Genomic DNA, 27,445 nt, shown 5'->3' on the forward strand with positions numbered 1-27,445 from the left:
TTGGTTTGTGGTCATATATACTGTATATAGGGGTGAAGTAGAAGTTCAATCCTATTTGGAGAATAATCACATCGGCTCCCTTCCCTGTATGGTTCTCTTACTAGCTCTTGTGTTTCTTGAGGTGTGTTTTTATCTTTCTCTGTCCCATATAGATTTGCTAGCAGTACTGTAGAGTGGAACCTCGGATTACGAGTAACACGGTTTACGAGTGTTCCGCAAGACGAGCAGAGTTTTTTTTTATTCTTGAAAAACGAGCATTGTCTTGGTTTACGAGCACCAAGTATCATGTATCACGCATGCGCTTCTTGTTTTGACGCCTTGCGCTTCGGAATTGTAGGTAATCGTCTTCCCTGCTGGGTCTTAGTGCTTGTCTCTTATTGGTATAATCAACATCCGTACACGCGTGTACTGTTTACTATAACACCGTGACACCGTGACCCACACAAACGCACACTCTCTGCCTTACACAGAAACGTGATTATTTTCAAATGTAAATAGCCGGTTAATTTGTTTTTTGTTTTTTTTTTACCTTACAGGAGTGATTCTGTTAGTAATCGCAACAGAGCAGAGTTTCTGTGTAAGGCAGAGAATGTGTGTCCTGGCGCTGATACACACACAGCGTCTGCATTCACAAACAGAAACACCTATCTGTCGGGATTTATTTGTACTTTTTTTGAAGGTAAAGTGCAGGGTAATTTGCAGATAAGTGTTTCCATTTATCCACGCAGGCACTGTGTGTGTGTGTTTGGGCATGTTAAAAAACTGTTGGCTCAGTTGTGATCAGGTGACGCGTCAAAACAAGAAGTGCATGCGAGATACAGAATACTTGGTACTCGTAAACCAAGACAATGCTTGTTTTTCGAGTTAAAATTTATTAAAAATCTTTTTCACAAGAAATAAATGAGAGCTGGTCTTCAAGTTCTTTTTCTGTTTACAGAATGATCTCAAATCAACATGGCTGTGCATGAGAAATAAACATTAAAGTAAAGTTTCTGAATATTTACATTACTGCTTAAATGTTTGCTATCACTTGCAAAATTATTAGTTTTCTACATTCTACAAAAATACTATGTATTTCAAAACTATGATAACACATATGGAATTAAATAATTATGTAACAACAGCTACAGTCAGTTGTTATTTTAAGACATGAAGGTCAGCCTTCCTGGAATAGTTCTTGCAAGAACCGTATTGTCAAGTTCATTTGCAAAACCCATCAAGCACCATGATGAAACTGGCTAATTAACAGCACCTCGGACGAGAGCCGTTATGAAGGCTTTATAGATTATGAGTAGCAGATACGTCTCAACATTAACTGTTTAAAGGAGATTATTGTAAATTTTGGATGCCTTCAGCATTGTTTTAGAATGTAGAAAGAAATAAAAATCAGCAACGGCCATGGAGTTAGAAAGTGATCCCAAACTTTTAAGCAGTAGTGTATTTACTATGAATTTGACTGTATATACAGTTATTAGTTTTAGATCAACATATTGACAAATTAACATGGAGAATCTAAAACATTGACGATGAATTTTGCTGTTTGAGGGTGAAAATGTACATTAATCACCTGTGTTAGCTGTAGCTTGTTGCTAACAAAGCATGAACTTTTGGGCATCAAGTTTACCTTTTATCTGCGAATGCACCCACCACAAAAATTATGAAATTCTGACTGGTGACTTAGCATTTCTTGCAGCATTATATTTTGCATAAATTCCCTATAAGAAAGAATGTAAACTTTGATGAAATAAAGTGAACTCGGAAATGCAAAACTTTGCGCGGGTGTCTGTCAGCAAGCTGGAATCTTTAACAAGGAACCTCTCCAATGACACTTGCTTTTGAGTATTTCGCAGAAATGAGACACTCTATTGTTGTTAAACAGATTGAACTCCCGCACTGCTACAGCTTTTGTAACTTTTTCTTTATGGGGTCCGTTGTGTACAGTTACTAAAGAAGAGTCACTACACTTGGACACAAAAATGCTTTATGCGCACACACGCCGTCACAATGTAGTGAACAGTACACGCGTGCACAGATGTTGACTATACTGAGCATGGGAGACATTTACCCACAATCCAACAGCATGAAAGAGAGAAGAACCATTGACTAGGTTGTAATCACATGATGCTCATCAGACAAATCGCATGCATATTACTTGTATTTCAGGACCTCGCTCATTTATCAAGTTACAATTTTATTATAAAAATTTGCTTGTCTTGCAAAACACTCGCAGATCAACAGTCAACTCCTGTACAATTAAAATGGCAGAATAAAAACTTGTATTGAGGTCTAGATTTTTTTTTTCTTGCACTCTAACCATGCCAATATTTCTATCTTTCAGAACACTACAAAATCAACACACTTTACACTTGCTCTAAGCACCTGTCTCTGGAACAAACATCTCGGCAACCGACATGGGTACACCAGGATCGGGACGAAAACGTGCACCTATTAAGGACAGATTCTCTGCTGAGGACGAGGCCTTAAGTAGCATAGCACGAGAGGTAAGTTGTAAATCTGTTACTGTATGTATGTGGTATGATTAGATTAGAGAACTTTTGTACAACACATATATAGGTATACGAATATATAATTTTAAAGAAGTCTTTTTAAGGTTGCTCATGGCCAAAACCTCTAAATTTACTTGTAAATTAAGCAACATCTTATAAGAGGAAGTGCTGTTGTGATCAGATATTCAGCACAACAGCACAACAGTGACCTTTTATACAACATTTCCACAAACACCATTTATCATCAACAGGTTATAATGAGTTTGCTTATTTAACCAGTTATTTGGCTCAGCAAACTTAACCTAATTGAATCCTTCTTTGACTGGCAGAACTACTGTAACCAACTGTTTCTGGCAGAGCTGACAACTTACAGGGGTAAAAGTAGTTTCAGATTTTTTTCACATTAGGCATGGTTGATGTGTACCGTGCCCAGGATCGATTGCTCAACCTCATCACTCTCGCGCTGGCCAGCATTCGATCTTGAGCCACCTCCTGTACCCAGCAGATTCTGGTACAGTTTACGATTGTGGAATCTGTGTTCTCAGTGGTTCAAATGAAGCAGACTCTGGGTTCAAGTGTTTTCAGAAATGATCCTGGGGCCCTAATGTGTAACGCCTTTAAATTCCTACTGGTGGTATAAAGCAAAAAATGTAATTAGAATAAATCATGGAGGCAGTATTCACTTACGTTGCTTCAGGATATCAGCCCGTAAACTTCTGGGTTCCGGGGTTGAATACCAGATAGTGTTAAATAGAAAGCTAGTGCGCTAGGGTGTACAGCCTTGTGTTAAAGACTAGTTTGCTTTGTAGCTGCAATCAACCGAAGTCTAATGGATTAGAGGCAATTGTGTAAAAAGTGTTGTTAAAAGTGACATAATGTAGGGGTGCTTTAATTGATCGGCCACCAATCGGAATTGGCCAGTGATGACTTAATTTTTACTGATTAATAATGAACCAATATTATTGTGATGATGCAAAATATATGAGTCGGTAGCCACATAAATGTCATCACCAGTCTGCGAATATTACCACATCTCTTTTAAAAGACAGCAAAATTGCAATATGCAAAGCCACAATGTGGGAGAACATCTGCATAAAGCTTTAACACAACAAACCTTATTCACCACTTTAGAACAGTGCACCGAGAGTAATTTGAGTTGAAAAAGGTTTCCACAAAGGCAGCAGCTAAATGTTGTACTTGACCACCTATAGTAAAAGCCCTCAAAAACTTTGAGCCTTTTATTGGCAAATATAATAATAAACAGAGAAGAGAGAGTAGTCAGTCTTCAAGTGATTTAAGTAATTGCCAGTTGTTGTTTTTTTTTTAACCATGGCTAATCAACATTAAAAAGGTAAAAAAAAAATAATTTATAAAGTTGTAAATGTTTATGTTTTTAAATTCTTTTAAGTTTATATTTACAATACTTATTTCTGGTAAGCTGCTTTGTGACAGTATCCATTGTTGAGTGCTATCCAAATAGAACTAAATTTAATTTTTTATAATATCCTTATTGGCTAACTAAAAAACTATTTTAGAATTTGAAGTGCTTCTAGTCTATTTATAATGAGTTTCGTTTCGGTGAAATGTTTGCTTATTTTGGCAATTTGGGTTCTTTTGTTTTGTAGGCAGAGGCCAGACTTGCAGCAAAGCGAGCTGCCAGGGCAGAAGCACGAGACATCAGAATGAGGGAACTGGAGCGGCAACAAAAAGAGGTAAATTATTTCTTGAAAAAAAAATGCCAATGAGTGTGAACAAAAAATAAAATGTAAAAAGGGGCAAATCATTCCCAATGTCATATCTTCTGAAGTGTCATTTACATGATGCTTTACGTTTATACAAAATGTTTACATAGGTCTGCCTTTTCAGTTTGTTTGTATGATGGGGGATTTTTTTATTTATTTTGCTTTTCAATTTAAAAACTTTAAAAAAAAGTTTTTTGTCTTGGCCTATGATCAAGTTCACTGTGATGTTCAATTATATGAACTATAAAAACTGTATTACTTACATGGAGTCAATTCTTTTTCCTCAAATAACTATGATATTTGGGTTGAAGAACAAAATGTTTTAAATGAAGAACTTTGGAAAAAAATAAAAATAAAGAAAATCAGTCGGTCAATGGTGTTCTTTCCATGGGTGGGTATGACTGGCAAAGTCCATAAGTTTTTGTATTTGTATTGAACCTTTAATTATTTATTTTTTTTGATGGTACCTTTTGTGTGAGGAGGTATTACCATTACCATAATTGTGTCATTTAAATTGTTGATGGTGTCTTGTGGTACAGTTTAAAACATTTTGAAAACTGTATACCATTAAATATTAGAACATATACTTAGCTTTTTTTTTTTTTTTGCAAATGTGTAATGAAATTGCAGGCCAAGTTTGTTTCAGTGAGCTGCAGAAATATTTTTATTTTGTTTTTTTTTCCATTACAGTTTACTTACCACCGCTCATCCTCTAGTAAAAAGTGGGGGCAAATCCAACAGTGGATGGTATGACTTTAGTTTTGAAATGCATGGGTTTGTTCACCTACTGCATACTGTACATTGAGGGAGTCTAATATATGGTATATTATAATAGCTGTTATTGGTGTGAAAAACCTGAGTAAACTTCGTCAGCATGTATACTTGCATGTAGTTAATTAATTATAGTGTGTATCTCACAATTGTATACTGTATACTTAAAAATTACAGCATAAAAAAAACTTACAAATGAAATAGGTTTTTATTTCCATTTAAGTTTTAAAAATTATTTGATAACATAACAGATAACATTGATAACAGTTATTTGTCTCTTTACCACTAACATGGAAATTTGCAGGCATAAAAAAACTGTACTACTTTACCAGACTCACAGCAGGAATTTCTTTGCAGTTTTCCCCAATATGATGCTCATTTTGATGTCTAAACTATCTCACTATACTGATAGTAACAAATGAATGTGAGTGAACAGAGTGATTGCATAACCCAACTCTGACAACAGAATGAGTGAAGCATAAAGTACTGTACTTCTCATTCAGTTGGGTAACTTGCTGCATGTGAAATGAATGGTACCCTTTTTTGCCCTCATTGAAATAGTTTAAGTGGGCAGTCTAAATGCTCCTTAGAGATGAAAGAAGAAAAAAAAAAAAGCTTGAATTATTATTTATCCTAGAGATCAGATGGAGTGTATTAATCATCAGTTGTAGTAGCATATTGTGATTCAGAAAGCAATCTGTTAATAGGCAGACCTGTTCACATGCTTAGTCTTCACCTGCTCTCTTTTAAAGACACTGGTAAAACCCTGTTAACTTTACATAAGACCGGACATTTATCTTTAGTCAGCTGAGATGTGCTTTTTACATTATAACTCCTAGATCCAGTGTTAATCACAGATGGTTTCTTTTGGTAGTGGCAGAATAAACATGTAAATGCATTAAATCTCTCCCATGTTCTTAGTTAAGGCAGACATTTAACTGTATGATGGTGCGGTTTGCTTGACCTGCCATCAGTCTGCTAAATTAAGGAATGAAATGCTATTTGCTCTCTCTAGACTTTTTTTCTTTAAAATTATATTGTTAGTAACCTGGGCATCAGTGGCGTATTGTTTCATGATTAAAGTAGGACCATTTTGTTGTCATGCAAGTAAAGAGTCATTATCCTATATGGATGTGGCCAGAGGTTTTAAGAATATTAATTTTCACAAAAATCTGCTGATTCAGTGTTTTTATATTTTTATATTTGAGTATAATTACAAGCGCTTCATAAGAGTCAATATTTGCAATGTTGACCCTGCAAATTTTTTTCAATTCTGCGATTCACCCTGGCATACTGTCAGTCACCTTCTTGGCCACATCCTGACTAATGGCAGCCCATTCTTGCATAATCAATGTTTGGAGTTTGTCAGAATATGTGGGGTTTTGTTTTTCCACCTGCCTCTTGAGGATTGACCAAAAGTTGAACACATAATTGGGCACACTTTGACAGTTTGAGACAGTGAGGGACAACAAATCACTGTACAAACTCCTGTCAATCATGGCAAATCCATCCCACCCACTACATGATCCCATACAAAGGCAGCTGAGTTCTTACAGACTGATCAGCTTTGCTGTCACAAAGAACGGTTCAGGAAATCATTCCTACCATTTGCCATTGCACTCTCCAATGACTCACCTCTATGTGACAGATGCCAATAATGACATTACGCAATGTCACTTTACGCACACATACATTCATTGACAATTTTATCTCTTTTTCTTATTTTGCAAATGCCAATTTGCATTTTGAATAATGCCCAGAAATATGCATAAGTTAGCTGGCGTTTAGTTCGGCAAGGTTCTTTCGCTTGCCAAAAAAGCCTCATATGCAGAGGTAAATTTCTTGCAGGGCGGGCCGTTCGTATGCCGAGGTACCACTGTATATCATGATGAATATCAATGTGGAAAGAATTGTAATCATATTTTTTTTACCGCATCACCCAGTTCTAGAAGTGTTATGGCATGTATAAAAAAAAAAACAATTAACTGAGTCGCATGGCTATTTGTTTATTCTGCTGGAGCATGGGATTTGTGGGTAAACCTGGAGAATCTCTCATGTTCTTTGTATTTTTAATGTCACTTTCTTCTGCCCCTTTGGTTGGTCCTCTTATCCGAATTTAGGCTGACACAGAAAAGGCTCGCTATGGCAGTCAATCCAGAAGCCACAGTCACAGAGTTTGTATCTCTTTTTTTTTTCTGTCTTATCTATATTATTTTCCTATTTCCACAGTTTTCTCCTATGTTTTGACTGTCTTCTTTAGTTTCTGTTCTGTTATTTGACTTTGACTGTTTTCTAATCTTTACCTCAAACCCACTCCAATTCTTTCTTCAGAAGGGCTTGGAAGATGATGCTATGTCAGTGCACAGCACTCGAAGTTACAGGGTTTGTAACAGTTTATTGCAGCTAAAGTTTTGTCTTTACAACTGTTACATGTATGCAAAATATGTTGGATATGCTTACACCTATTAATTTCCGGGTTTATGTATAATGGTAAACTTTGTTTGCTACTATGCTTGTATGATTATAGATTTTTTTACACTGATTGTGATTTTCATTTTAAATGATCACAATACATTATTTACACTCCTTTAATTTATTTATATATAAATAAATATATATACTGTGTATATATATATTTTTTTTATGGGAATCTAAATCTTTTAAATTTATTAAGACTAGCTGAGACATGATAATGTTATTTTATCTGTGTAGCTGTGGAGCTGTAACCAGTATGAAAATCAACTGGACAGGGGATTTTTAAGTAATGTAGTAATGGGCATGAAAAATATAATACATAATATATTGTGATCTAATGCATTTACAAGGTATTTGTCTAAAGACTGAATTTGTTAATGCCACTCAATGTTTAAGAGGCGGCTACATAGAGGAGCAGCAGTTACAAACATAAACAGCATATTTAATAACAAACTGTCATAATAATTAACATTATTTATAAAGAGTTATGTGTAGGGACAATTACCTTTTCACATAGGGCCAGGTACGTTTGGACAGTTTTTTCCACGTAATAAATAAAATTTTATTCAGTCATTTAAAAACTTCAATTTGTATTTACTCAGGTTATCTTTGTGTAATATACAAATTAGTTTTATATCAATTATTTAAGTGACAAATATGCAAATAAAAGAGAAATTTACTACTAAAAAATTTCAAATTAAATTTTTATCAAACACCATAGATGACATGCTTTTTAAAGTCCTACAAATTATTAGTCACTTATAACTGCATAATGGCATGGGTGATTAAATTACTTTGCTTTACAAAATCCTGATCACTATGCAGTCTTTATTCAAATTGGTTGTTTCCTTATTTAATATATAAAAAATAAGCAAAGTTAGATTTCACATGCATTTCTAACTGTATATAATATCATATATCATATATTATAAAATACATTCATCACATGGGATGGTAGAATTTTCATGGTGTTTGAAATGTAAAAGAATAATTATTTCCCAGTCTAATAAGCCATCAGTTATATCCAAAACCTAATAGGAGATTAAAGAGATCAATAAGGACCTGTAGAAAGAGAATACTAATTTATGATGGAGTATAATTTTAATTTTGATGATTATGTAAATATTTCACACATCATCATATATTATGGTGGTAACAAATGTAGTTCAGTGCACCTGCTTATAAAAGGGGGGAATACGAATGGAAATTGTTGAAATGAAGTAAGATATACTGTACACTTATCATTTCAATGTTTGCTGACCTGATATTTAAATTGCAGTTTCTATTTTAATCACACTTAGCATGACTTAACCATATTCTTCTTCTTTGTTTCTTTTATTTATTTATTTATTTTTTAGAGCTCAGGGTATAATGATCTTCACAAAAAGTCTGCTTCTCTCAGGAAAAAACCTGACCTACTGGTCAGTGCTTCTGACTCTGAGTATACATTGTCTATATACACTTTGTAAAACATGACTGCTGTTTTCCAAGCCATATTTGCGGCGATCAGGCAGAACTGTAGGGTTCATGTTCCCCAGTTTGTAGACTAATGCATTACTTTCCTGTGCATTTTTGCTCCTGTTCCTTTTTTATTATTATTTCTTTTCTAATATATAACAGGTTTTCTCACCTTTGTTTGCAAGGCTAACTTGTTCAGTTAATGACAAGGCTAACTTGTTTAGTTAAGGACAACATAGACCAGACTCCAAAGTGTGATACTGTGTGTATGGTACAATGCTTGGCCAAAAAAAGGTCGCTGTTTGGATTTAAATAGGCAAACACTTAATTCGTTTCAAATGGGTAATTACACTTAATATGTTTCAGTTGGCAACAATTCATTTAAACCTTACTGATGCAGTGACTTGCTTCTTATTTCTTAAAGAGTGTTGGAAGATGTATCATGGAAAAGATGTTACTTTGTTACAAAACGGTCAAATAAGGAAATGTGGTTAGGGAAAAATAATAAAAAAATGCACCCTCACGCTTGGCGAAGCCCTAGAAGAACAATCACAGTAGAAAAATAGTAAAAAAGAATAAATGCATTTCCACATTCAAAATGTGACAAGTGCTCTCAGGAATATGACTTAACAGCTGTGGGGCCATTAGAAATTGGGGGAAATCGTTCCAGTTATGAATCACTATTCTTTTGTGTGGCGATTCACATATCGGGCTACATTAAATTAACCATGAACATTTTTAAAGGTTTAAAATTTTAATAAATGCAGGGGGGAAATGTAATATCGAATCAGGATATTTATAAAATCACAAAACTTCTAGAATTGGACTGATGATTCCCATCACTAATGGTTATTAGTGTTATGCACTATACGGTTACAAAAAATACTGTGGCATTACAGTTTTTAAAATTCTATTATACCCGCTTTTTTTAAATAATCAAATTTATTATATATGATTATCAAATTTACTATGGATTTGTCTGTTTGATCTGGCTAACAGGAATTTGTTTAAAGTCTAGACATGAAGAGATGGCGACAATTGATATGTGGAGATATTTCGGTTATTAAGCGGGCAAAAAATGGCGAGTGCCTAAATACAGCATCACCGCTGTGCACATGCTGTTTTATAGTGTGGGGGAGTTGGTTTTTATATTGGAACATTCACTGCACATTCAAGATTTTATCATTTATTTCTAAAGACACAAAAGGACCAAATGTGGATTTTCTTACTCTGTAGTGGAAACAACTACAGCAGAATATATTTTTACTTTTTCTTCCATTAAAACCTGACGAATATAATTACAAATGGCAATCACCAGCTTTTTATGTTAATGAAGTCAGTTAGGGACTATCTATAAAGTATATGACCTGGTCAAATATGTAAGATTCTACCAAGATTAAAGTTAGCTACATTGCAGGATTTTTTTTCCATTTACTATTAGTGCTAGTTCACTATTGCCAATTCATTTAAAGAAATGAAAGATAGAATACAGAAATTAAACAGCTATTTATAGGAATTACACTATATTATATTCCATTTTTCTGTCAAAGACAGCTTAATTTTTAAAGTAATCTGGTAAAATGACTTGATCTTGTCTAGATTCTGATGTGTCTAATCAGTCTCATTATAATTTTTTTTTTGGCGCTATCTCTCTAACTAATTAGGCACTCTGTTATAACACATTTATCACTTGAATTTTGCTACTCCATTTTTTTTTTAACTACAGAAGTCTAGTGCCTTTGGCTTCAAGAGACTGAAGGCACAGGTATAATCCAGGACAACCGTGCCAATATTCATTTGAATACATGCCCTGACAACCACAGTGTCCTGGCCGTAACCCTATTTGTTAGAATGTGCTGGTGACGCCTACAGTATATGGAGCAGTTTCACTATCCTGTCACAAGCACATGTTCTGGTCCAAGACTTAACAGAAATAAATATTTTGATTTTATAAATTGTTGTCAAAACAAATGGAGTGGCAAAGTAGAGTTGTGATAAAAGCTAATAGTGCTCCAAACTAAATATTAGCGTGTGTCCCTTTTTTGGCCAGGCAGTGTATATAATGGTACTTTAATAATGTAATTAATGTCATTCCATTGTAGTACATCTAATGTAATTATGTACAGTTTCATAGTTTCTTTTAGGAATAGTTAATAGTAGTAATAATTTAACTCCCAATAGTTTATTAATATTAACACATATTTATTTAAAATACACAGCTTATCATTAATGTTCTTGTGTCTAGGTTAGCTCAAAGTATCCCCTAAGGTCACCTTAATTATTGCACTAATCTTCACTAAATAAAATTAAATAAAACACATTGTCTTTCAGGAAGGTTTAAAAAAATGGTTGTAGCTTACCTTTCTAGTGGTTAGCAATCTGGGAGCTTCTGCAAATAGACTACAACTGGATTGTCGTTAAATTGACTATTTGTTTAGGTCCTGTTTTCTTTAAGGGACATATTGATTAGCATGTTTTTGTCCTTATGTGACAAATTCATGTGACCAGAGAATGTAGTTCTTGGTTTATGCTTGCACATACAGTATGTGTTTTATCTTTTTACCCTACACTAACTCTATTAAGCATAAAAACACAGTAAAAGAACTTAGGAAAAGTTGCTGGAATACTCACTCAAAGTATTATAATATTATATGTTGCTCCATGGAATATTAGAAAATTTAAAAAGAAAATCTGTCTGCTTTTCCAAACAGTTTGTGGTTAAATCTTCCAGGAAGACAATGATCCAAATAATTTTTTTAGTTGAGATTGTTTGAATATTCATCCAATCTGGATTAACACTCAAGTGTTATTTGGCTGTTATTTTTAATTAATTTTGTTACTTTACTTTTTGGTTTTTGTATCATTGCTTTAAAAAAAGATATAGGATTATAACAACAGTATCATTAACATATACAGTTTTTTTATATTGCATGAACATGTTGCAGATTTTATTTATTCTGTTTTCTTGTCACTTCATTTTTTTGAAACAGCATGTTGAAATACTATAGATACTTTATCTTGTTTTTGTCAGGGGCCCCTATATGTGTTTCATTTATATATTAACTTTTTTTTACTATTATAATTTATTTATTTATTTTTACCTTAGACGGGATTGTATTATGACCAAAGGAAATACAGCAGTCTAAAGGCCTCCAAACCACTTCCTTCTCTCTCTTCCACTGTCTCTACCCATCAGCCTCGGGTTTGTTTTCCCATCTTTGATATCCATTTACACTGTATCATACAATGAACACCTCTACATCTACATCCTACATAAGAAAATATCTATGTCCCACAACCCGAGTGGCATTACAGAATTGTATTTGCCTTCTTCTGAGCTTTTTCAAGTCATGCTGGACGAGGGTGTCTGCCAATTGACATGAATGTCTAAAGAGTGGGCTGTTATTTCATATTTTATCTTCTTTAGGTATATGCAAACATTTTTTTTTATTTAATACGTATTGTTAGAAAAGTAACATCTGAAGTCCAAAACCATGTATTGACCCAGACAAAAATAGTATTAAAAAATTCCACCTATTATGTTGTACTCTAACCCTCAACAACCCCTCCCCCACTCCTTACAGGCTTCCAGCTCTAGCTCTACAGGTCTGCTGCGTAGCTACAGCGCGGTCAGTCTGTCCTTAAACGTGTTTGCATGTATCATTATGTTATTCATATAGTGTGTGTGTGTGTGTGTAAACAGTAATCTGCAAAAGTTAGTGTCCCCTGTTTTATTGAATATTTTATTGTTTTTTTTTGTGTGTGTGTAAAAATATTAAAACGCATCTAATTGTAGCAAGTCTTAGTATTAGGCAAATACAAAATTTTTTAAATAAAGCTAAAATGTGGTTAGTGCACACAAACTACACTGCTTCTGGAACAGATGAGCTCAAAGTGGTGTTGTTTGGCATTATTGGCCAGCACCATTTTGTCAAAAACCAAACAGCATTTCGGCAGAAACACTACATAGCTACTGTCAAGCATGGTGATGATTTGGGATGCAGCCACAGGACCTGGGCACCTTCCAATTATTAAGTTGACCATGAAATTGTCAGAATACCAGAGTGTTCTAGAGGCAAATGGGAAGCCATCTGTTTAAGAGCCAAATTGGGTAATGCAACAGGACGATGATCCGAAGCACACCAGTATGGATGAAAAATTAAAAACAAATGAATAAAAGTCATAATATTTTAAAATAGCCTAGTCCACAGTCTAGACCTCTACCCAATTGGAAATCTTTGGTAAGGGCTTTCTTTAAGAGAGCTATGCATAGAGAGAATGCCCAAAAACCTCAATGTTGTAGCAATGTTGTAAAGAAGAGTGGGCCCTAGTTATACAGGAAATGATTACTTCAAGTTATTGCTGCTGAAAGTAGAGCTACCCTCTATGGAAGCCCACGTGTTTTCTTTTTTTGGCTTCATTTGTTTTAAAGAAATAATTATATGGTGAAAAAACTTATGTTGTTTGCTTCAGGTTGTATTCGCCTAATATTAAGACCTGCAATGGTCAGAGGATTTTTATTATATTTTTACACAAAAAATTTACATTTGGAAGAGGGAGGAATAACCCTTACACATAACTGTGTCCGTGTGCATGTGTGCACACGTACAGGTAAATAAAGAAGTTGTGTAATTTATCATGGATTTGCTGAATAGTGGACGTCTATGGTTTTTCTTTAGGCCTCAGTATGTGATGCTGCTCTCTATGGGACATATGGTTCCAGAGCTGTAAGTGCAACTTTCATTTTTAAATACAGTAGGAATTACTGGCCAAAGAAATAATACAGAACATTTTTGTTGCATAGGGAAGGGTTTTTGTTAACCTGAAATGCCAGTGTTAAATGGACAAATTCTGAAATAACTATAAGCCCTATCCACCCCGCATTTTATAAGCTTTGTTTTATAAGTTAATGTATGTGATATCCTGAAGGAAAACATTTAAGCCCACTGCCACTGGGAGTTATGTCACATTCTAGCCTTAAATTCTTTTAGCCACTCTTGTGCAATTGCTGTTTCCTAGCAAATCACTTCTATGGTGATTGAAAATTAGACAGCCAGCAAAGTACACAGGTAAAGTAGTTCTAGTTCACTAAGGGTTTGAGGGATGTAAGCTCTGGGTAGACTTATAGGTTGAACTTTCTTGACGACACAAAATACAAAAAAAATCCAGATTACAGAATATATAAATTCCTGGTAGAAGCAGCTAATTCTAATCACCTCAAACAAGGTAGTGAGGAACTTATCGAGGTAATGGAGACATATGACTCTGATTTACCTGCAAAGATGCAGAAAAATCATACATTTGAGAACATATGCTACAAGGTCATGATTGGGTACTGACTTTTCTGGTCACAAAAAACACCTACTGTATGTATGTTCAGAACAAAACACAGAAAGACAAATTCCTAGTTATAACGCTACAAACGCTTTCAAATCTAAAACAAGCCCATGTTTGTGCTAGTACCTACATGCGATAACATTCATCTTTTTTTTATACGAACCATGACATTTTCATCAGTATGCAACATGAATGTTATATATTCATAACTGTCCCAAAATCTAAACTTTTCTAAACCTTCTAAATATAATGAAGGTTTGGTGTCAGTCTGGCGCCCAAGTCTGGCGTCAGTCTGAATCGATTGCTTGTACTTACAGACATCTGAATACAGCTGGTGCTCTTCTGGTGCTAGTTCCACCCGCAGTAGTCCAGTGGTAAGCACATGCACCATGCATGAACTACCACATATTGGTTATGTAGATATACAGTACATCCTGAATGTGTACAGCATGTGGCAGATGACAGGCTTTTTGTGTATTTTGTCATTAGATGACAATAAGCTTGGCCAGGATGGTGTGCAAGGTCCATATTTTCGCGGTGTTGCAGTGTCCTTACATAACTTTTGTCAATATTAAAATAAAAGACTTTATCATTCCAAAGATTATTTGCATGTTCGACTCTTGTCATGTTTAACTGTTTTAGTCTTGGAATACTGTCCCAAGTTGCTGTTGTAAAGTGCATTAACTAAAGAAACATGCTTGTGGAGATGGTACATTGAAACTATAGGTGTATTTAGAAATATGCATTTGTACACTCTGAAAACACACAATCCAAATGGACTGCATTTGTGAAAGCACCCTTAAAGTATGCTATGTGGTTGTTGTTTTTTTTTCTCTTTCACTTAACTATACACAAAATTTTATTTTTCTAATTTCCAAGTCCTCTTCTGATGATGATTGTGCCAGTATTACGTCACAGGATCACCTCAAACGTGAAAGGAGGGATAGTGTGGTGAGACAACTACGACCCTTGACCCAATCATTTGAACTCGACAAACTTGCTATTTTTGTTTTGTTTGCATTTTTGCTCATTCAAGATTTTTACCTTGTAGTCATCTGAACTTTCTGACATGAGTGAGAGTGCTGCAGACTATTTCAGCCGTTCAAATCGCAGAGGTAGTATTGTTTCTGACCTAGACGATCTGAGCATCCCAGATCTTGACATTGTAAGTTATGGCACGGTGACCTGCTGCATGTAGTTATTAATGTTTGTCTAACACGGGAGTGTGCCTCAAGTCTAATAATTTTTTTTAGGTATGCTACTAAATGTGTGGTTTGGATTTTAAAGAGTTTTTTTTGTATGAGTATGTACATGCTTATAAGTATAATAATTTATCTGCCCGTCAGTTTAAGACATGTTACTCCTACCTAACAAGAACTGTATAATGTAATGAAATATAATGAAATGTATAACCTGTTTCATGAAAGTGTGGGAGTGTGTCTTGTGCTTTGGGCAGCAGAGACTGTATTGCCTTTTTTTTTTTTGTCTTTTTTTGGACAACTGTCTGTTGAGGTGCTATGAATGATGGATTGATGATGTACACATTCTATGAGCAATGTTTTCTCTTCCCATTTGCAGATAGAAAGGATAAGAAAATTAATTCCAAATATTCTGATGCCTTTTTCTTCTTTTTTCATAGATGGACGAAAAATCTGACAAGCAGTACGATTCCTTTGGTCGGGTGAGTATATGAACTATGGTTACTGTAACTTTTGTGTCTGTGATCAGAAACAGAAAACTGTGCAAAAAACTCCAGCATGAGACTAAAATTTGCATACTACACAGTTTAGGGGAACATCGGGGCTTGTGTCGCAGATGACTTTTCAATTTCCCGCTATAATATTAGGACACCCTGTAATAAAGGGTCAATTCTGCATTTATGGTGCCTTTTAATAAATATTTACTTTTGCATTTTTTATGCAATGCATGTTATTTTTATGCCAATATTTTTCTTCTTTTTTTTTTTACTTATTTACCTTAACTGAATTGCCTGTACCTTTTTCTACTGCTTCTTTTTTTCTACTTCTTACTTTCTCTATTTCTTATAAAATCACTGCCAGGAGAAGTAAGCAACATTGATTATCCCATACTAATGGCATCTGTCAGGGGGTGGGTTATTTTAGGCAGCAAGTGAACAGTCACTTTTGAAGACTGACTTTTGGAAGCAGAAAAAATGTGTTGGCACATTTGTAAAGGTTGACAAATACCTGCCAAATAAGGACAAATGGTGACAGGGTCAAAGGTACCAATTATTCTTTCCAATAAACTTTCTAGTTTGTTTAGGTTTGCCTCCTAGTTACACATCACATGTGTGACAGCTGAACACTGTAATAATAATAGCAAGATGAGAGAAGTGACAGGGTTGGCCTAATTGATGAATTAATGGTGGTTTCTTTTACAGTATGAATGTGATCAGTGATTGTGACATAGCATGTAGGATTAAAGTTAACATGCAGAGTGAATGCAGCATAATCTAAATGTAGGGAAATGCATGCAAGATAACTGGTATCATTTAGAAATGAGATCATGTGTATGCGTAATCAAGATTGGGATCTACCCCCAATCAACAACAATAATTCTTTACTGCATTCCATTTCATTCATATCACTGTACAGAACTGATGTTGCTGCTATTTACTTGTATACTTGTATTAAACATATTTAATGTGTGTTGTAGCCATCATCTCGATGTGCCACTCCAGGTCTCTCTGCTGCCACACTGGCTTCTCTTGGTGGTACTTCATCCAGAAGAGGCAGCGGGGAAATGGCCAGTATCGTCATCGAGTCTGATGCATCTCTCAGTGAACTACGGGTAAGGCATGATACGTTATTTTGTTTACTACTGGCCAGTTGCATTAGTTTATTTTCCTTGGAGAAATATAAGTGGCGAACACTTTTTTTCTCTTTTATATAATGAGGAAAGCTATGTTTTTGTTTTGTTTTTCCATCAATCCAAGATTGTTATTACCACAATATGTCAAGAACTTGTGGTATGAATTATTATTCTAACCAGCAAATGAACTGATTTTGGAAATGATCCAAACAGGACCAAGATCATTGCAGGATTAAATAGACTTTTAGTAGCTTCCTTCCTGTTTGCCATACAGAGTTACTTGTGCAGTCATGTTTATGAACTTAAGGTCCATCATCAGCTATCCTTTTTTTTTTTTTTTTTTTTTGCAGTCTACCTGCTTATCTATCTGTCTGTGTGTTTCCAAGGCTATTAATTCTATTTAGCATTATTTCTCAAGAGCAAGTGATTGAATATTTGTTAGATTTGTAGGGAATCATTGTTTTAGCCAGCATTTTAACTAAAATGTTTTGGAATTGATCCAAATATGGTGAAGGTTACAGCAAGGTAAAATGTCTGTTCTTTTTTTTTTTCTTCTTAATAGCTTTCTTATTGTTTGTCATACAAATATGTTCTTTAACTAATACTTTTTAATATAAGAAATTAGGTCAGCAACAATTAGTTGACAGTAGTGTTGGGGCAGTATTGCTTCCATTGTCATGAATGCATTCTCTACTAATAAAGAAGAATCAGTTAAATGGTTTAATTAGTAAGCAGGACAACAGGGTGACATTCACAAAAGTACAAACTTGAGCAGATCAGCACTGGAGCCTGTAAATGGATCTACGCCCAGGGAGGGAACAACAGAAATAATTATTGACTAATCTAAAAAATATATATATTAGTTGACTACCAAAATAACTGATAATTGCAGCTTTAATAAGAATTAAGTTATGAATTCTTATTCATGTTTTGGTTGTGAAAGAATAAAATACAACAGGTTTTAGTCTCGTTCACACAGAGATTGCACTATTGAGCCACTAAGAAGACCCACACATGCTGCCTTCACTTGGTAATTTACGCTGAGCCCACTCAAACCAATATTAAATATGTTGCAGAAATATCATGCATACCATGGCTTTTTTAAGCAATAATAAACAACAACATTCTTTACCTTCCTAGTTATATGGCAGTTTATTGCAGTTGACTTTTCAGACTGTGACACCTATTTTGTTTTATTTCTGTAAGGCTAGTTAACAGTTTACTGTTTATCATCTTTTGATGGTGTATCACATACACATCATGTGTCTCAAAACATTACACACTCTTTCTGTAATTGTGACCCTCCCTTTTACATTGATCTTGTTTCGCCCCTGTAAACACCTACAGTATGCCACAGGACTAATGGCTCAACTTAGCAAAGCAGCAAAATCAGGGTATTTTGTCACTATCATTATAGAATCACTGTGTTTCATTCTTTAAATTGCATGCAAGCTGCTTTCAGCTAGTCCGATTAGCATGGGTTTACATGTACAGATACAAAGTACATTTGGAAAAGCTGACTGACAGCAGCTAAGACCACAGTACTCTGAGCCAATTCCTTAATGATGTCTTTTAGTGATCTCAGATCAATGTGACTCTGGTTACCATGAAACTAATTCTGACTGATTTATATATTTTATTTATTCATTTACCTTTTTCCTCTTATTAAAGGAATGCCCGTTCTATCAGTGCCTTTGTGGAAAGTACGCATGTGCCATACTCTTCCTTCAGTGCTTCTGCTTTTCACCATATTCATTTCAGTCCTTCCTTCTCAACAGGACATCTATGAGCTAAAGGACCAGATTCAGGATGTAGAAGGGCGATATATGCAGGGTCTTAAAGAGCTGAAGGTAGTGGGGCTTGTGTTCAGTGCGTGCCTTCTTTTTATTTCTCTCTGGCTGCATGCCTTTACTCATACCTAAAATTCACTGTTTCTGCCAATGTTTTGTGTGGACGCATGAGCCTGGCATGAAACTAATTCTGACTGATTTATTTATTTTAATTTAAGCTTGTACATTATCGTATGTTAAAGAAAGCTCAAAAAACATTTAAATGTTGTATTGATAAAATATAGCATTCAATAATAAGTTAAGACGTGGCTTAGGACTCATTTACTATCCAAATTTTTACTTTTTCTTTATTTATTAATATTTATTACATTCATAACTGCTCATCTTGTGCTTACACATCCACCAGATGAGAGAAACTAAAAAGGAATTTTAAAATCAATCAAGAACCCTTATGTCATCCTTATGTCAATTATATAAATACTTTAAGAAGAAAGTAATATTTGTTAAATATAGTGTGTTGCATAAAAACTAAAGTAAAATCAATGCAAAATTGTAAATATTTATTTTTTCACATATTCAAAATATACACAATAGCCATTTACTTTATAAAACAAGGTGATTATTGGCATAAAATAAATAATTTTTAAAAGGCCATGAAAGGAAGATTTTCTAACTAAAAATAAGTTTATGAATATTGAATTTATGCTGTTTGTTATAATTGTAATACTCGTAATGATAGCAAAATGTACGGAGGCATAAAGAAAATATTGTTTTTTTTCCCCCGTAGGAATCTCTGGCTGAAGTGGAAGAGAAGTATAAGAAGGCCATGGTATCTAATGCACAACTTGACAATGACAAGGCAAACCTCATCTACCAGGTGGACACACTAAAGGATGTTATTGAGGAAATGGAAGAGCAGATGTCAGAGCTGACCAGGGAAACAGAAGAAAAATCAAAGGTACACACACACACACACGCACACACACACACACACGCACACACACACACGCACACACACACGCACACACGCACACACACACGCACACACGCACACACACACGCACACACGCACACACACACGCACACACACACGCACACACGCACACACACACGCACACACACACGCACACACACACACACACACGCAGTAGAATTTATTGGATTGCATCTGGACTATACACACACACACACACACACACACACAAAAGTGTGTATTGACGTAAAGAGATATGAACATTACCATAAACCAAACCTTTGAACACTGGTAAATTGGTATCCAGCTTGAGCACTAGGATGTTGAGCGCAATTATGAAATTACCAAGTGTTTGTCTGATTTAACAAAATGAACTGTATTTTAATTACTATTTCTGGATTACTGAAATCTTCATTACCCCAACTTCTGACTGAAATGCTGTTGTTTTTTTATGCTTAGAAATTGTTTTAAAGAAAATTGTATTTAATTATCATTTTTAAAAAAATATATGATTCACAGGAATTAGAGAGGCAAAAGCATACATGTTCAGTCCTGCTGCATAAACAAGAAGAGCTAAAAGAGGGAATCCGTCAGCGAGATGAGCTAATTGAGGTGAGGAGGTTTCTTTTCCATTTCCATTTAACTTGTACTAATGAAATAAAATTAAGGCCAAATGGTAGACATTTGTAGTTTCTTTCTTCTGTAAAACCATGAGTAACAAAGCTAAGATGTATGTGAAGGCCCTTTCTCTCTGGTGTCTTCTGTCTTGCTTTTGTCTACTGCTTCTTCCCCTTTTCATTTCATGGCTCTCTATTTGAACACTACTTTCCTAGGCAAACCAGAACATTCAGGTCAAGTTAGATACACTTACAAGGGAGGTGTTTGACCTACAAGAAACTGTTAACTGGAAGGACAAAAAGATTGCGGTATGAAGATTTGAGCAACATCAGGACCTTTTATAAGCATGATTTAATGGACCCTTAATGTAGTAATTGGTTGCATGTTTTAATTTGTATATATTTACCTGTACACCTGGTAATTTGCGCAGTAAATTTGCAAATTAAATTAAGCCTCAAATTTAGTATCACAGATAACACACTTTTTCTTCACACTGATATTTGACCTGAACATTGGCTTGATTCTGTATCTGCATGTATCTGGTGTTGTACACCAACACTAAAGGAGATCTCTATGAACTTAACCGAGTCAAATGTCATAGGGTTGATCCAAAACCCATGCAAAATTATAATAATGATACAATAATACAGTCCCAGTAATAACGTGGATGAGTAATGTGTGTATATCACTCTTATATATAATATAACAGCACCAGGCTAACAGTTGGCTACATGAATGTGCGGGTGTACAGGTGTGTGTGTATTAGTCTAATAGGCGTGTAATCCTATTTTTGAAAAACAACAAACTTTTTGAAAATGTTAACGAAATGCATGTTACTATGCACTCAAGGTGTTTCGTCTTTATTTTAGAATTTCTGTTTTTTTTATATATATAAAAAAAGAACATGTATAACAACATCTTGAAGTATTATAGTTAGTATATAACTAAATCAGTTTGTCATATCTTCTCCTGTTTTACATACAATGATAGGGGAGGGTATGTACACCATCTTTCACTTTTTTGTTTTAATTGTTATTTATCAGGGTCTAAAAAACAAGCGTGGTTCTTGTTAACTTCTGTAAACCCCGGTGTTACCAAAACAATTTAAAAAAATAATAATATGGATATGTTGTAAACAAACATTCAGTATTTACGGAATGGTGAAAGATAAGTACACTATTTCTAGTATCACAACCATTAAGATAGTAATTAGAAGAGAGGTGTTACCAGTGAACTGTACAAACTTAGTTACTCAGAAAGTGTGACTACCTCTATATATACCTCTAAATAAATGCCATTAATAATTTATGGATTAATTCTGTGTTGTTTAAAAAGAAAAGAAGGAAACAAAAATGAAACAAAATTCTATAAAATGATGCAACTGAACTTCTGCAGAAAAGTTATTTTTAAGTTATTTTTACTAAAAGTAGTTCGATTTGTTACTAAATAATAGCATTTACTTATTTTTTTTCCCCAACTTGTTTTGAAGGTTGGTTTACTTTTTGGAAAATATTACTTGTTAAAATAACATCTATATTTTTTTTCCCATTTTCACTTGAAATTCTTTGTTTTTGTATAAACATTGGTGAGAACCATACAGTTGTTACTGTATTTAGGCCCTGTTAAATGAAAACAGATTAGAGGGAGTGTGTACTGTACATTCTTTTTCCATGACAGTAGCTATCCCGCAACTTGATCAACATTTACTGTGCGAAGAAAAAAAAAAAAATTTAAACAGTTTTTGACAGCTTGCCAAAATACAGCTCGGTTTTGTCAGAACAGCACATAAATATCAAAAGGTGAAGATAGTGAACTATATTCATCTTTTCTTTCATTCTGGGTTTCTTTCACTCTGCTATTCAATTTAGCTGTAATATTGTCTCAATAAGCATGTGTTGTCATTGTGTTCTTTCCACTTTTCCATGCTTGCTGCTATGTAGACTTTGCATGTTTTACCACGCACTCTGTGCATGTTAGCCATTATGTCCTGTTCGCATTAGTGTGGCCTGTCCTTCTCCACTTCTTCTCCTCATGGCTCTTCTTTCTTTCCTGCCTTGCTGTTGACCAGGCCTTAGAAAGACAGAAAGAGTACTTTGATTGCATTAGGAATGAGAGGGATGAGCTCAGAGATGAGCTGGCTGACCTCAGAGGGAAAACCAAAACAGTAGAGGTATGTCAGTGATAAAAGACCAAAAATGTTTCAAAGAAGTTTTCTTAATGATAGATTTTGCGCATGGATTTTTTTATTAATGGTACTCCTTGAATTATACCTTATTTCTAAGTATGGTTTAATTTAAGATGGATTAAATTTTGACATTACTCTGCATACAGTAACCCATAATATAAATTATTTAGAATTCTCATTCTCTCTTTTATCCATTATAATTGTCATTTATTTAATTACTTAAACAAGACTCTGTCAGTTTGTATACTGGAGTTTAAGGCTTTATTCACCCATCCCTCAATTCCAACCCAGTTTTCTCTCCCTGTCACTGAGAAGTACCATCCTACCATAATGCTGGCACCACTTAATTTGTGGGTGGTCTTACCAGTTATGTTATATGTTATATGAACTATAACTGGGTTTGCCAGATATGTTTTGAAGTAAAAAGAAACTTTTCTCTTAAAAGCATGAGGGGAATCCCGGCGACACATGGTCAGTTTAAAGAGAAGCCGCGACTACATCGGGGAAGGCTGAATCGCCATTGTTGTTTATACACATATTTTTTCCCAAGGCGCTCCTTCTGTTTTTTTGCGGATAAATCAAAATTGGATTACTCACTGTTGAGATCACAGGACAGCGTTTTTTTAATTTATTTCATCATTGTGCTCCCGGATTGACTTATAAAACCCGGCAAGGCTGATACAATACTTTCACACCCCCACATGTGTGCGCACACACACACACACACACACACACACACATTATACAGGACTTGCGATATACATCCATTCACATACACCAGCTACTTTGTATATACAGAAGTTGGAAATATTCTTATTATGTGCACTGCAGTTTCTGTTTTGTATAATACACATTTAGGTTTAGTATTGTATATTGAGTGGTGTTTGTGATTGTTTTTTCTGGGTTTTGTTAACACCAGCAAACGAGATAAAAATCCTGTGTTTGTGTAATCTCGGTTAATTAATTATTACAAGCGTTACAAACATTCTTGCAATAGTGCTATTACTAAATTTTGCACAAAATGCAAAATAAATTAATAAAAAAAAATTTAATAATCTTGCTTTGCTTGGCTTTCCATTGCAAGTTTGGATTGACTACTGGAAGTACCAGTATGACCAACTTGATCGCTCGTAGGCTTGAACTGCGCCGAATGCTAAGTCAAAATACAGTCAAAAGTTTTGTTCGTAAGCCGAGGGTCCACTGTATAATGTTGTTATGTAGGAATGAGTTGTCAAATGTTGTATGTATTGGAACATGTGTTTTCTAAAAAAAATCACTCGTAATTGCTCAGTCCACAAAATATTATCAAATGTGACATAAGTCTATAAGATTCCTCTTCACGATTTCATATTGCAACATTCCTGAATCACTTTTTCCTTCAATAAATAAAATGATCCTTTAAAAGTTTGACAAATATACCAAAATAAAGAACTTACGGAAGGCCAGTTACATTTTCACACCACTGTAAACTTAAAATAAATGTGTATTCCGATTATTTCTCTATACAGGGAATTTTTTTTTTTAACACACTTGAAATTCTTCTTTATGGTAATTGCACATGCATTGCATAAGTGGTAAACTTATAGAGTGTAGGCTGGGAAAAAATAGACTACTCATTGATAGGTTTCTTATCATTAGTATATAGCTTGAAGCTAAAATGTACAGTAAACACACACCTTACCCCAGACAGGATTTATTGTAATCTTTTAAAACTATTTTAAATAAAGCTAATTGATTTTGCTGATGATAACCGGAGTTCATCATGCACTTTTACAGGATGGAATATTGTTTTAACCAGGATCCTTTGCTGCAATTATGCTCTTTTTGATGCATACTCTGTAGCACTGAAATATTCTGTGTTTTCAGAGCATTAAATTTCATTAACTCCCCACAGAAATATGGTCTGGTTATCATTCCTGAGGGCACGCCCAATGGGGATGTCAGTCATGAATCCCCCACCTCAATGATCACTCTTGTCACCCAAGAAGCTGCCCAGGTGCTGGAGTCAGCTGGAGAGGGACCTCTGGGTATGAAAACAGATTGAAACTATTATTTTGTGACACTTTTATGTATACTTTGAGTTTGAAAACATTAGTTATGAGATGCACTACGTTAAATATGATTTTATATGTTAATATTATTATTATTATTATTATTATTGTTGTTGTTGTTGTTATTATTTTGCATTAATAACTTGATGAGGAATTATGCTAATTTGTGGTGCAGGAGAGTATAAGCAAATCATTTAAACTGTACAAACCCTATTGCACTATAACACCATTCTTTTTCCACACCAGATATTCGACTACGAAAGCTTGCTGAAGAAAAAGACGAACTCTTATCCCAAGTATGATTACTGTTATTAAAGTAATATCTACATTGTTTCATGGAAGGATTAAGAATAAAAAACTAGTATATTGCTTCAGGCTCTTGGCAGCCCAATGCATATTAATTAATTAGAAATATGCATATTTTGCTTATATATGTTCTGCTTTTACATCTCACAGATCAGGAAACTAAAAACACAGCTTCAAGAGGAGAGACAGAAGCATTCTAAGATGGAAAGTGTTTACTCAGAGGGAGAACGACTAGAAAATGGCACAGACTTGAACGTAATTGAAATGCAGAGTAAGTTTACACTTGTGACCAGTTGAGAGTATTCACTAATTATGAATGTAAGTCAGAGGTAATAAAATGTTTGCATATTTGCTTTGTTGTTGCATAGCAAATATAAATGTTGTACCACAAAGTTTTTAAGATGTAAAGAACCTCTTTGAAATTGATTTATGGTTGCATATTCATATATTGCACAATGGGAGAGTCTGGGGTTTAAACCCTGGAAACAGCCAAGTTGCTGGAAAGGGTGCTTATTAATAATCTGGAATATTCAAAGAATTGTTGGCCTTGTTGTCCCGAGATCTTGAATTTAAATCCAGAAGATGCCACAGCCATGACCAGAAGTCCAAAATCAGTCAAATAAACTTGGCCAAGCTCTCAGGCAGGAATATACGGCATACTCTTTCCCCCCTTATCAATTACAGAAACATTACTCATGGCAGCTTGTGATCTCATGTATATATGAATGAGCAGAAACTGAGAGCTTTTCTAAGAGTGTGTAATGACACCCGCTGACATTGCATGAGCAGCTGTGTAAAAAAAAATGTTGTTGGCTACCGTGGAAGCACATCATTATCTTTGCCGTGTTCTTTGTCGTGTATCTGCAGTGTTGCTTTCGTGTGATAGCACAGAACTGCAGAGTGGGAATTAAGTTGATTATGACCAAGATAAACAGTTAACTATTAAAAGAAAAAAAATTAACTTATATAAGTGAAAAGGAAAGAAACTTTTTGTGCTTTTTGTTGCTTTTCTTAATTTAAAAGTATATTATTTTATAATTTGTAGGAGATGCCAACCGACAGATCGGTGAATATAAATTTAAGCTTTCCAAGGCAGAACAAGAAATGGCTACAATGGAGCAAAATGTAAGTTTCTTAAAATGTTATTATTGAAGTTTATGGGGTTTTTTTTATAGAAGGAACAAACACCTTGTTGCTACTACTTTCATAGTAGTACGTGACCTAATATAAACGTCTGTTACACATTTTATAAAAGCTTACAACTGTAAATGCGTGTTTTTGTTTACTTTTTCCCAATAGAAGATATTGTTGGTTAGGTGAAAAGTCGAGTCAGAAACAGTGGTACATGCTTTTTAAATTTGGTCAACTTGTGGACTAGCTGTCTTTTATATAGCTGAACAGCCATAGCATTAAAACCACAGACCGGTAACCTGAATAACATTGGCACATGGCAAGCGGAAGCAAATGAACAGTCAGTTTTTAAAGTTATTGTGTTGGAAGCAGGAAAATAGAGAACCCTAATGAGTACAGTCGTGGCCAAAAGTTTTGAGAATTACATAAATATTGGAAATTGGAAAAGTTGCTGCTTACAGTAAGTTTTTATAATAGCAATTTGCATATACTCCAGAATGTTATGAAGAGTGATCAGATAAATTGCATAGTCCTTCTTTGCCATGAAAATTAACTTAATCATGAAATAAACCTTTCCACTGCATTTCATTGCTGTCATTAAAGGACCTGCTGAGATCATTTCAGTAATCGTCTTGTTACTGTAACTCGGGTGAGAATGTTGACGAGCACAAGGCTGGGGATCATTATGTCAGGCTGATTGGGTTAGAATGGCAGACTTGACATGTTAAAAGGAGGTTGAAAATCATTGAAATGCTTGAAATCATTGTTCTTCCATTGTTGACCATGGTGACCTGCAATACAGCCAAAAACACGCATACAGCCATCATTGTGCTGCATAAAAATGGCTTCACAGGCAAGGATATTGTGGCTACTAAGATTGCACCTAAATCAACAATTTATAGGATCATAAAGAACTTCAAGGAAAGAGGTTCAATTCTTGTTAAGAAGGCTTCAGGGCATCCAAGAAAGTCCAGCAAGTGCCAGGATCGTCCCCTAAAGAGGATTCAGCTGCGGGATCGGAGTGCCACCAGTGCAGAGCTTGCTCAGGAATGGCAGCAGGCAGGTGTGAGCGCATCTGCACGCACAGTAAGGCGAAGACTTTTGGAAGATGGCCTGGTGTCAAGAAGGGCAGCAAAGAAGCCACTTCTCCCGAAAAAAAACATCAGGTACAGATTGATCTTCTGCAGAAAGTATGGTGAATGGACTGCTGAGGCCTGGGGCAAAGTCATATTCTCCAATGAAGCCTCTTTCCGATTGTTTGGGGCATCT

The 27,445-nt window shown here is 34.9% G+C and overlaps 1 protein-coding gene across 13 annotated transcripts in view; it reads left to right on the forward strand.

Moving 5' to 3' along the window:
• The window catches only part of lrrfip2 (leucine rich repeat (in FLII) interacting protein 2), a 44,099-nt gene that overhangs the window by 13,774 nt on the left and 2,880 nt on the right, over nucleotides 1-27,445 (forward strand). Inside the window, exons 2-24 of one of the 13 annotated variants that reach the window (XM_053501943.1) lie at nucleotides 2,339-2,501; nucleotides 4,133-4,219; nucleotides 4,940-4,996; nucleotides 7,141-7,194; nucleotides 7,352-7,402; nucleotides 8,854-8,916; nucleotides 12,060-12,155; nucleotides 12,538-12,582; nucleotides 13,633-13,680; nucleotides 14,608-14,664; nucleotides 15,170-15,241; nucleotides 15,342-15,455; nucleotides 15,930-15,971; nucleotides 16,967-17,101; nucleotides 18,901-18,972; nucleotides 19,700-19,870; nucleotides 20,405-20,497; nucleotides 20,719-20,811; nucleotides 22,572-22,673; nucleotides 24,583-24,715; nucleotides 24,986-25,035; nucleotides 25,196-25,316; nucleotides 26,091-26,170. In XM_053501943.1, the coding sequence (XP_053357918.1) occupies nucleotides 2,412-2,501; nucleotides 4,133-4,219; nucleotides 4,940-4,996; nucleotides 7,141-7,194; nucleotides 7,352-7,402; nucleotides 8,854-8,916; nucleotides 12,060-12,155; nucleotides 12,538-12,582; nucleotides 13,633-13,680; nucleotides 14,608-14,664; nucleotides 15,170-15,241; nucleotides 15,342-15,455; nucleotides 15,930-15,971; nucleotides 16,967-17,101; nucleotides 18,901-18,972; nucleotides 19,700-19,870; nucleotides 20,405-20,497; nucleotides 20,719-20,811; nucleotides 22,572-22,673; nucleotides 24,583-24,715; nucleotides 24,986-25,035; nucleotides 25,196-25,316; nucleotides 26,091-26,170 (1,926 nt within the window). In that variant the 5' untranslated portion in view covers nucleotides 2,339-2,411. The remainder of the gene's footprint in view (nucleotides 1-2,338; nucleotides 2,502-4,132; nucleotides 4,220-4,939; nucleotides 4,997-7,140; nucleotides 7,195-7,351; nucleotides 7,403-8,853; nucleotides 8,917-12,059; nucleotides 12,156-12,537; nucleotides 12,583-13,632; nucleotides 13,681-14,607; nucleotides 14,665-15,169; nucleotides 15,242-15,341; nucleotides 15,456-15,929; nucleotides 15,972-16,966; nucleotides 17,102-18,900; nucleotides 18,973-19,699; nucleotides 19,871-20,404; nucleotides 20,498-20,718; nucleotides 20,812-22,571; nucleotides 22,674-24,582; nucleotides 24,716-24,985; nucleotides 25,036-25,195; nucleotides 25,317-26,090; nucleotides 26,171-27,445) is intronic. The other 12 variants (XM_053501944.1, XM_053501947.1, XM_053501946.1 and 9 more) reach the window with 12 other exon arrangements.

The sequence above is a fragment of the Clarias gariepinus genome, chromosome 8 (assembly GCF_024256425.1).
Source record: "Clarias gariepinus isolate MV-2021 ecotype Netherlands chromosome 8, CGAR_prim_01v2, whole genome shotgun sequence".
In the NCBI taxonomy this organism is placed as follows: Eukaryota; Metazoa; Chordata; class Actinopteri; order Siluriformes; family Clariidae; genus Clarias; species Clarias gariepinus.